We start from the raw sequence: 11474 nt of genomic DNA, 5'->3' as shown, positions 1-11474 counted from the left end.
TCTTTTCCGGCGGTCATCTTCTCCACTCCGGGTAGGCTCCGGCCTAGTAGCTGCATAGACGCCGCTACGCCGTGACGTCAGGTGCGTCGCTGCGCAAGGGCGTCACTGCGCAGGGCGTCTATGCAGTGTACCAGGCCGGAGCCTGCCCGGAGTGGAGAAGATGACCGCCGGAGAAGAAGGACAGCCCGGACCGGTTCCCCCTTCACCCAGAACACCCCCGGACACTACAGGAAGGATGGATGGCCCGGACCACCCTGACAGGTAGGGGGAGAGAAGCGGGTGGTGGCGGCGGCGGTCTATGGCACCGCAAAAGCCACTGCAGTGCATTGATTTAAAGCGCCCGCTTTAAATCAATGATCTGCAGCGGTGTAGCGGGGGGTTAAATAGCCGATAACTTATACCGGAATATCGGTATAAGTTATCGGCTATCGGCCCTAACCTCCACCGATTATCGGTATCGGCCCTAAAAAAACGATATCAGTCGATCCCTAGCTTCCGATAACCATCAATAAGCTTCTTACACCTCTCAGACGGAATGTTGGACCACTCTTCCTTTGCAAACTGCTCCAGGTCTCTCTTAGGCTAGGTTCACACCACATTTTTGCTATACAGTTCCCGTATACGTTTTCAATTTGAAAACCGTACAGAACCAAATTGAAAACCGTATGCATTGACTCTCCATTGAAAACCATAAGCCAAAAGATGCATCAGGTTGTGTCCGTTTTGCATCCCATACGGCTTTGTCAGTTTTTTTCCCGTACCCAAAACCGTAGCCTACCACGGTTTTTGGTCCGGGTGAAAAACCGTATTGAAATGTATACGTTTTTCTTTAACATGGGAGTCAATGGGAACCCTACAGTACTGTATGTGCGTACGGTTCCATGCGGTTTGCACCATACGGTTTTTGACTTTGCAAAAGGGTGCCAATCATTTTGTCCAGACCATTTTGGAGTTTGGTGTGACCTTATGTCCAATTAGCTTTTTTTCCCTCACTTTTTTGGTTTAGTTCCAATACACACAAATGAAATAAACATGTGTAGAGGAAAACATGTGTTGCTGCAATCCTTTTCTGTGAGAAATACTTCATTTTCTAGAAAATATTCAGGGGTGCCAACATTTACGGCCATGACTGTAACATAGGGGTTCATATACAATTACAGTAGAACAGATGCAGGGGGTGGGGGGCTCAGGGGACACTGCACGGAAGCTGCCTGACAGGGCAGCAAGGGTAAGCGGTAACAACTCCCGTACTGGGCCACCACACATCCCCAGCCCGTGCACTTTGTCATCCTCCGTGCAAAGTTGAGTTCAGAGAAGGCAGAGTTGAGGGAGGGGAGATGAGAGGGGCATGTACGTCCTTTCTCCCCCTGCTCTGCCTTCGCTCTGCCCTCCCCTCAGCTCTAGCTTCGGAAAGCTTCGGAGAGCTGAGGGGAGGAGTAGAAGCAATTTTGCACGGGGGGCGCAAGTTTTCACCTCACGCCGGCTCTGCTCTGCACGCCTGTTCTCCGCGTTAGCCGGCCGGCCTCGCTTCCCATAGAGACTATGGTGGCCAAGCAGAGGATCCGGATGGCGAACGATAAACATAGCAAGAACATCACACAGAGAGGAAACGTGGCCAAGACCCTGGTGAGCCTGGACATGGGGGCTGCTGGTGTCATGTGACGTGATCTGGGGGGCACGCTGTGTGTGTATGGAGTCGCCCACCTTTGTGTGCATTGTGTCTGCGGGTCACGGGGAGCAGTATAGGATGCGTTACCGGAGCGTGGATTATATATAGATGGCTGGGGCTTTCTGTCTGCAGCCAGTGTGAATGCTCGCATACAGAGCAGGCATCATAAGGCTGGGCAGCTGTTTTCTCAATCTGCAGGTGCAGTCATGCAACTGGCTATGATGGGACTTGTAGTTCCACTACAACAAGAAAGCTACAGGTTCCTCAGTTCTGATGTAGTGTCTATTGATTTGCACAGATGTAATAGGTGAATGCATTCTAAAAAATAATGGGAGCTGTATACAGCACAGTATACAGGAGGATGTGCAGGGTCTCATCTGTATCAGTGCACTGTATGGGTGGATGGTATAAGGCAGTATTAAAATACAAAATGCCCTTGGTTCCCATAGCAACCGATCAGAGTTGGGCCGCTTTCCTATGGGCGTATTTTAGCCTCAGTACCCATTTCCTATGGAGATGGCAGGTCCGTTCATCAGAACCATTGCTGGTCCAGTCATAAAAACTGGAATATGTGTGCTGAACTGGTGCAAATTGTCTATGAGGTTGTTGGCCGCCTAGAAAAGTGCTGGACAGCTCCGAGCTGGGTTGCTTTGCAAAGCAGTGTCAGGTTGTAAGTCAGCATTTCCCAACCAGAGTGCCTCCAGCTGTTGCAAACTACAGCTCCCAGCGTGCCTGGACAGCCTTCGGCATTCCAGGCATGCTGGAAGTTGTAGTTTGCAACAGCTGGAAGCACACTGGTTGGGAAACACTGGACTAACTTTACATCTGGGTCAAAGCTTCATTTAGAGCAGGGATCCTCAACCTGTGGACCTCCAGATGTTGCAAAACTACAACTCCCAGCATGCCCGGACAGCCGTTGGCTGTCCGGACATGCTGGGAGCTGTAGTTTTGCAACATCTGGAGGTCCGCAGGTTGAAGACCACTGATTTAGAGTCTATGTCTCACAGTCTGATCATGGGGGGAAAAAAACCTGATCAACGAATACCACCCGATCCCCGACAATGATAGAAGTAAAGGGGCCGCAAGAACGATCCAGCGACTGGTCTTGTAGCTTTGGCTAGTTTATTGAGCCTTTATGCAACTCAACTATTGTGCCCCATAGGGAACAGGGTCGGCCGTCTAAAAGGATCCCCTAGAAGGGTGCTCTAATAGGGCACTTGGACATGACTGACCTCTGTAGACAGTGCTGCAGCTCCACATCAGCTTGAAATGAATGGGACTGTGCTGCATTTTCCTCCACAGCAGTTCATCAGGAGCCTATGTGCGCTGGGAATACTATGAAGAGGACCCAGCTCTGAAGCAATGCTGTGACTCCTAGTTGTCAGGATCGGTATGGACCCCAAAGGTCAAAACTAAACCTAAACTACATTTTTAGAAAGTGATGGCAAACCCCTGTGACATGCTATCACTTTATTAGATGTGAAAACCCTTTTAGGGTCCTCTAAAAGGTAACTAAAAGAATAGGCAGTTTGGTGTCTTAACTTCCATTATTTGTGAGTCGCACATCCCCTATTAGACTGCGTTCACACGGCCGTCTAGAGCCGTTCTTCTCCCTTCAAAAATAAAAACGGACTTTAACCCCTTAAGGACCCAGCCATTTTACACCTTAGGACCCGGCCATTTGTCACTTTAAACATTAATTACTCTGGAATGCTTTTAGTTATCATTCTGATTCCGAGATTGTTTTTTCGTGACATATTCTACTTTAACATAGTGGTAAAATTTTGTGGTAACTTGCATCCTTTCTTGGTGAAAAATCCCAAAATTTGATGAAAAATTTGAAAATTTTGCATTTTTCTAACTTTGAAGCTCTCTGCTTGTAAGGAAAATGGATATTCCAAATATTTTTTTATTTTATTCACATATACAATATGCCTACTTTATGTTTGCATCATAAAAGTGACGAGTTTTTACTTTTGGAAGACACTAGAGGGCTTCAAAGTTCAGCAGCAATTTTCCAATTTTTCACAAAATTTTCAAACTCACTATTCTTCAGGGACCAGTTCAGGTTTGAAGTGGATTTGAAGGGTCTTCATATTAGAAATACCCCATAAAAGACCCCATCATAAAAACTGCACCCCCCAAAGTATTCAAAAAAACATTCAGTCAGCGTTTTAACCCTTTGGGTGTTTCACAGGAATAGCAGCAAAGTGAAGGAGAAAATTCAAAATCTTCATTTTTTACACTCGCATTTTCTTGTAGACCCAATTTTTGAATTTTTACAAGGGGTAAAAGGAGAAAATGTAGCGCAGTAGAGGGCGAAGGAGCGACAAGGGGATTTTGGAGAGTACGTTTTTCAGAAATGGTTTTTGGGGGGCATATTGCATTTAGGAAGCCCCTATGGTGCCAGAACAGCAAAAAAAACACATGTCATACCATTTTGGAAGCTAGAACCCTTGAGGCACGTAACAAGGAATTAAGTAAGCCTTAATACCCCACAGGTGTTTCACGACTTTTGCATATGTAAAAAAAAAAAAAGGGTGTTTCCCCCCAAATTTCACATTTTTGCAAGGGTTAATAGCAGAAAATACCCCCCAAAATTTGTAACCCCATCTCTTCTGAGTATGGAGGTACCCCATAAGTTGATCTGAAGTGCACTACGGGCGAACTACAATGCTCAGAATAGAAGGAGTCATATTTTGCTTTTTGAGAGCAAATTTTGCGCGGGGGGCATGTCGCATTTAGGAAGCCCCCATGGTGCCAGTACAGCAAAAAAAAAAAAAAACACATGGCATACCATTTTGGAAACTAGACCCCTTGAGGAATGAAACAAGGAATAAAGTGAGCCTTAATACCCCACAGGGGTTTCACGACTTTTGCATACGTAAAAAAAAAAAAAATGTACTAAAATGTGTGTTTCCCCCCCCCAAATTTCACATTTATGCAAGGGCTAATAGCAGAAAATACCCTCAAAATTTGTAACAAATTTTGCTCGGGGGGCATGTCGCATTTAGGAAGCCCCTATGGTGCCAGGACAGCAAAAAAAAAACACATGGCATACCATTTTGGAAACTAGACCCCTTGAGGAACGTAACAAGGGGTACAGTGAACATTTACCCCCACTGGTGTCTGGCAAATCTTTGGAACAGTGGGCTGTACAAAATTTTTAATTTGCACAGCCCATTGTTCCAAAGATCTGTCAGACACCAGTGGGGTGTAAATTCTCACTGATCCCCTCATTACATTCCGTGAGGGGTGTAGTTTCCAAAATGGGGTCACATGTGTTTTTTTTGTTTTTTTTTGCGTTTGTCAAAACCGCTGTAACAATCAGCCACCCTTGTGCAAATCACCTCAAATGTACATGGTGCACTCTCCTTTCTGGGCTTTGTTGTGCACCCCCAGAGCACTTTGCGCCCACATATCAGGTATCTCCGTAGTCGGGAGAAATTGCATTACAATTTTTGGGGGGCTTTTTCCCTTTTACCTGTTGTCAAAATGAAAAGTATAGGGCAACACCAGCATGTTAGTGTAAAAATTTATTTTTTTACACTAACATGCTGGTGTAGACCCCAACTTCCCCTTTTCATAAGGGGTGAAAGAAGAAAAAGCCCCCCAAATTTGTTAGGCAATTTCTCCCGAGTACGGAGATACCCCATATGTGGCCTGGAGGCACATGGGTTGGGAAACACTGTGTTAGGAAACAGGCAATGTTTCCCAACCAGTGTGCCTCCAGTTGTTGCAAAACCACAACTCCCAGCATGTCCAGACAGCCGAAGGGCATATTGGGAGTAGTGGTTACGCAACAGCTGGAGGAGAACAGTTTGGGGACCACTGTGTAGTGGTGTCCAAGCTGTAGCCCTCCAGATGTTGCAAAACTACAACTCCCAGTATGCCAAAACTGTCCAGGCATGCTGGGAGTTGTAGTTCTGAAACATCTGAAGGGCCAGATGTTACAGAACTACAACTCCCAGCATGCCTGGACAGTAAGGGCATGCTGAGGATGTGTAGTTTTGCAACATCTGGAAGGGCACAGTGGTCCCAAATGGACCTCCAGATGTTGCAAAACTGCAACTCCCAGCATGCCCAGATGCCAAGGGCTGCCTGGGCATGCTGGGAGTTGTAGTTTACAGGGTCCCATTACAGCAATGCATGTCACTTTACGGCGACGTGCATTGCTGTAAAGGGCCCGACCGCGGCTGAAGAGGAACTCACCTGTCGCCGCCGCCGTCTTCATCGTCGGGATCCGGGCCTTCAGAGACGAGGTAAGTACCGGGGCCGGTCCCCAGCACTCCCCCGTCCCCCGCCCCGTCCTCCGGTCTTCCTCCCGTCCTCTCCGGACTTCCAGGGGCCGGGCAGGGCGGGAGGAAGAAACCGCCCCCCCCCCCCCTGCGATTGGTCGGTTAACTAACCGAAGAATCGCAGGGGATAGGAGTAGGTGGCAGGCTTGCCACTTCGCTCCTATACTTTAGCATGGTACTTAAAGCCCAGGGTGCCAGGACGTTCTAGTACGTCCTGGGTCCTTAAGGGGTTAAAAAGAATGGACAATAATGGATGCAAATAGATGTTATCCCTTTGTATCCGTTTCAATCCGTTTGTGTTCAGTTAATAAACAAAAAAACTTTTTTTTTGTTCTGAGCATGCACAGAAGTAAGAACGGATCAAAAAACGGATTTGTTTTCCATAGACTTCAATGTTAAATTTACTGTATCCGTTTTTTCTTCCGTTTTTATTTGACAGAAGAAAAAATACTGCATGTGCCGTTTTTTCTGCCATCAGAAAAACGGAAATGAGTGCAGACGGGTACAAACGGATGTAAACGGATTGTAAAAAAATCCCATTGACATGAATGGGATTTTTTTAAAACCATTTTTAATCCGTTTACAGCCTGCAAGAACGGAACCGAAACGGGGCCAAAAAAAAAACGGGGACAGACAGCCATGTGAACGCACCCTTACTTCGGGAGATGTGCGGCCAACAAACAGTGATTTTTAAACCTGCTTAAAGGGGTACTCTGGTGGAAAACAATTTATTTTTTTTAAATCAACTGGTGTCACATAATTAAACAGATTTGTAAATTTCTTCTATTTCAAAATATTTATCCTTCCAGTACTTATTGGCTGCTGTATGCTCCACAGGATGTTGTATTTCTTTCTGGAGTTATTTTTAGTCTGACCTCAGTGCGCTCTGCTGACACCTCTGTTTGTATCAGGAACTGTCCAGAGCAGGAGAGGTTTGCTGTGGGGATTTGCTGTACTCTGGACAGTTCCTGATATGGACAGAGGTGTCAGCAGAGAGCACTGTGGTCGGACCTGAAAGAATTCCAGAAATACATACAACTTCATGTGGAGCATACAGCAGCTGATAAGTACTGGAAGGATTAAGATTTTTTAATAGAACTCATTTACAAATCTGTTTTACTTGTACTCTGGTACTAGTTGATTTAAAAAATGTTTGTTTTGTACCGGAGTACCCCTTTAAAGGATGCAATCAGCTATCCGCCAATGATCAACTGGTCGTTGGGTCTGTCACACAGGGAAAATATGGGCCTGTTCAGCTGATAATCTCCCCATGTAATAGGGCCCTAAATCCTGGAAAATCCCTTTAAGGAGCTCTGTAAGGCTGGGTTCATATTACTGAATTTCCAAGCAGAGAAATTCAGCAGAATCTCATTGTTTTCAGTGGGATTCTGCTGCACCGTACACTCTGCTGAATTTCACATTTAAATTTGAGACCCCGACGAAAGAATGACCAAGGTAATTATTTCGGCAGAATCCTCTTGGATATGCTTAGCCATCTATGGAGACCGATCAGTCACCACCGGCAACAGACAGAATCTCCGGCCTTAGAGGATTCTTTCAGCATTATACAGGTGCCAGCACATGCAGATTGCTTTAGGGTACATTCACATGGGCAGGCTACCAGCAAGTAACCCGCTGAAGGCTTGAGGCAGCAGATTACATTAACCTCAATGTGGTCTGCTGCAGATTTTCTGCTGTGGAAAACCTGCAGCAGGAAACCATGTGAACGTACTCTTAATGTTCTAAGGAACAGGGAAACTTTTTTTTCTCCAAGAGACAGTTTTGTTTATAGGCCTCTGCATCTCTTTGTCTTGTTAGTTAAATTCTTTGATGATTTCTGTATGTCGACATAGGGGGAGATTTATCAAAACCTGTGCAGAGTCAAAGTTGCCCAGTTGCCCATAGCAACCAATCAGCTTGCTTCTTACATTCCTAACCAGGCCTGTGAAAAATGAAAGAATTAAGCTGATTGGTTGCTATGGGCAACTGGGCAACTTTGCCTCTGCACAGGTTTTGATAAATCTCCCCAATAGTTTTTCATCCATACCTAGAAAGTTTTGCTTAATACTAGAGCAGGTACAGTAGTGTTGCTTATGGCAACAATTCCTTCTTAGGTTGCATCATACAATTGTACCTTGATTTCTTGTTGCCATGGGAACACTGTTAATCTTCCCTACAGAGATTGTCATATATAACCTCCAATGTGTCAAAATTGAGGAAATGTTACCATAGTAACCTGTCAGGTTTAGTTATTTAGCCCCACACTGCAATAATGGAACCTGGCCTCTGGTTACTTTGGGCAACGAAGGGAGATGTTACTGTATACGTTATCATTTCTTTAGTGTTGTCACATGAAAATATATAATAAAATATTTACAAAAATGTGAGGGGTGGACTCACTTATCTGAGGAGCTGTATTTCTGTGGCAGATGAACTTTTTGTTCAATAATCCTCTGTCCAACACCCCTATTGTATAGGCAGCTACCATAACACTGCAAGTCCCTGAGGTTATTTTACTGATAAATTGGCATAAAGCTCTAGAAACCACCATGTATCACATACAAATTGTAATTTAGAAAAATAATGTGAAGGCGTTGTCCCTATCTAGTTAGTCCTTGCAGACCTGCTGTTACTTTAGTAATGAGCTTGCCTAAATTATTTAACACACATTAAAGGGGTACTCCACAGGAAAACATTTTCTTTTAAATCAACTAGTGCCAGAAAGTTAAACAGATTTGTAAATGATTAACCCTTCCATTACTCATCAGCTGCTGTATACTACAGAAGAAGTTTTTTTATTTTTAAATTTCCTTTCTGCCTGACCACAAGTGCTCTCTGCTGACACCCCTGTCCATTTAAGGAACTGTCCAGAGTAGGAGCAAATCCCCATAGCAAACCTCTCCTGCTCTGGACAGTTCCTAAAACGGACAGAGGTGTCAGCAGAGAGCACTGTGGTCAGACAGGAAAGAAATTCAAAAAGAAAAGAACAACTTCCGTATTATACAGCAGCTGATAAGTACTGCAAGGATTAAGATTTTTTAATAGAAGTAATTTAAAAATCTGTTTAACTTTTAGTCACCAGTTCATTTAAAAGAAAATGTTTTCCAGTGGAGTACCCCTTTAATACTGCAGCCAATCACATGCCATGTGGTATACAGCATAAGACCACTGGGGTCAGTGATTGGCTGCACTGGTGGGCATACATATGTCGGTGTGACATTGATGTAGCCAAGCAATCAAAGCAAATGAGGAGGACATTGGGGATTATAATGGATAACACTGCCTCCTTTTATATTTTGCCACAATCCTAATTGCCGAAAATAAATTAAATGTCAGACAACCCCTTTAAGAGTTCTGTCCCTTGAATTCCATAGGAGTTGAAGAACAGGATGAAGCCTTTGGACATCATCAGAGCTACCTTGTAGACTTTGAAGGAGATTTATCATTATTTTCAGATTTATGGCTTTTATATGACAATGATTTATAACTTACTTTTGCTTACATGCGACCTATTTATCAAATAGTCGCACGACCTTGATAAATAAATCGCACATAAGCAAAACCGGGAAACCCCCTTACAAAAGCATCTTTTAAAGCAGAAAAGTTTTTCCTTATGTTAATAGAAAAGTTCTTTATCTCTCCTTTATTACTAGTAGCGTTGTTAGAGAGTGACATACTATGCCGCACCATGAATATCCGTACTCTGGAGGCTTTTTTGTTTAATTTTGAGCCGGGATTTTGTGATGTTGGTGGGCGGAGTCTTGTGTCGCTGCACTGAGGCCGGAGTTTACATCAGGAGAAAGACAGCGCAGCACAAACAGGCACATAAACAATAGTGAAGCCACACAAAAAAAACGGCTTGGTATATTACCCACCCAAAAATGTGCATGAAGCTGTATTACTATGGATGTTTCTTTTTTTAAGGAAAAAATTGAGTGGCACATTTGGGTTGTTTACGTAGTCTGTAAAAATTCTTACACAATTATTTTGTGCCTTATTCTATTTTAACACAACATTAATTTTAAAATTTAGTGGGTACGCCAGCATGTACGTGTCCTAAAATTAACAAGGTGTGCAGTGTGTATTTTCAACCTTAAAATGAATAGTTATTAGTTATATAATACATTTTTTTCTATAATTAACATTAATGTAGTAGCTTTGTTTCATAATGTAGAACAAGAACAGTTGTTAAAGTGGATGGTAATATCCTTTTCTGCTGACGTAGGGACTTTCTGTAAGCCAGGTTGGACCTGGAATACATATGCCACTTTTAAATGGAGATGCAACTTTTTTTTTTCTTCATAAATAGCGACTATCACATTTGATAAATACATGACCACTGCAAAGTAAAAAAATAATAAATTACTACGTGAGCAGATTTCAGAAACGTGCTTTGGAATAAGCAAAAATCTAAAAGTTGCAGCATGTATAGAAGAGTAGCACGTGCGCAAGTACGTGCAACTTTTTTACGCAAAAAAATAATCTACTATGGAGCTTGATAAATCTCCTTCTTTGTAATGACCCATGTACACAGCATATGGTCCAGTGGTGCACAGAGGTTATACCGCTTCTTGGTATAAAGCAGTGCTTCATAAAGGAAATCTGACAGCTGCAATTTATATCTTAACTGCTGATGCTGTTTATTTTATTGTATCAGATTTATATAGAATCTAACAGACAAAAATACTTTAGTATACCTCATCAATTAGAGCAGTGGTTCTTGTTGGAGGTACTGAACCCCACCAGTTTCATATGCGCATTCACCGAAACCCTTAATTGGAAAAATAAAATATGATTTTTTCAAATTCAAAACATAGGAGGTATATATTTATACATAGGTGCACAAAATGAACAAAACCATTAAGAACAAAGAACAAAACCATGGAAACATGATTTTCACACAAAAACATAATGAATATTTACTGCAAATCACTGTGACTTCTGATGTTGTCTTTCAGAGACCAGTTCAGAAATGCGCGGCTTTACCATGGCAAGTGCCACTCTCATGTCATTTTCGCAACAATGGCAGTGTTCCCCCACATTAGGCAGGCAGTGTTCCTCCACATTAGGCAGACAGAGTTCCTCCACATTAGGTAGACAGTATTCCCCCACATTAGGCAGGCAGTGTTCCCCCACATTAGGCAGGCAGTGTTCCCGCACATTAGGCAGGCAGTGTTCCCCCACATTAGGCAGGCTGTGTTCCCCCACATTAGGCAGGCAGTGTTCCCTCACATTAGGCAGGCAGTGTTCCCCCCACACATTAGGCAGGCAGTGTTCCCCCCACACATTAGGCAGGCAGTGTTCCCCCCACATTAGGCAGGCAGTGTTCCCCCACATTAGGCAGGCAGTGTTCCCCCACATTAGGCAGGCAGTGTTCCCGCACATTAGGCAGGCAGTGTTCCCCCACATTAGGCAGGCAGTGTTCCCCCACATTAGGCAGGCAGTGTTCCCTCACATTAGGCAGGCAGTGTTCCCCCCACACATTAGGCAGGCAGTGTTCCCCCCAC

At 43.9% G+C, this 11474-nt stretch overlaps 1 protein-coding gene across 1 annotated transcript in view; it reads left to right on the top strand.

Moving 5' to 3' along the window:
* The first annotated feature begins 1306 nt into the window (after positions 1 to 1306).
* SERP2 (stress associated endoplasmic reticulum protein family member 2) overlaps positions 1307 to 11474 on the top strand; it is a 29646-nt gene continuing 19478 nt past the window's right edge. The window contains exon 1 of the mRNA XM_056560452.1: positions 1307 to 1626. Coding sequence (XP_056416427.1) covers positions 1543 to 1626 — 84 coding nt within the window. The 5' untranslated portion in view covers positions 1307 to 1542. The remainder of the gene's footprint in view (positions 1627 to 11474) is intronic.

Source organism: Hyla sarda, chromosome 2 (genome assembly GCF_029499605.1).
Source record: "Hyla sarda isolate aHylSar1 chromosome 2, aHylSar1.hap1, whole genome shotgun sequence".
NCBI lineage: Eukaryota > Metazoa > Chordata > Amphibia > Anura > Hylidae > Hyla > Hyla sarda.
Note: the sequence above shows the minus strand (reverse complement) of the source record. Positions and strands in the feature narration are given on the sequence as shown.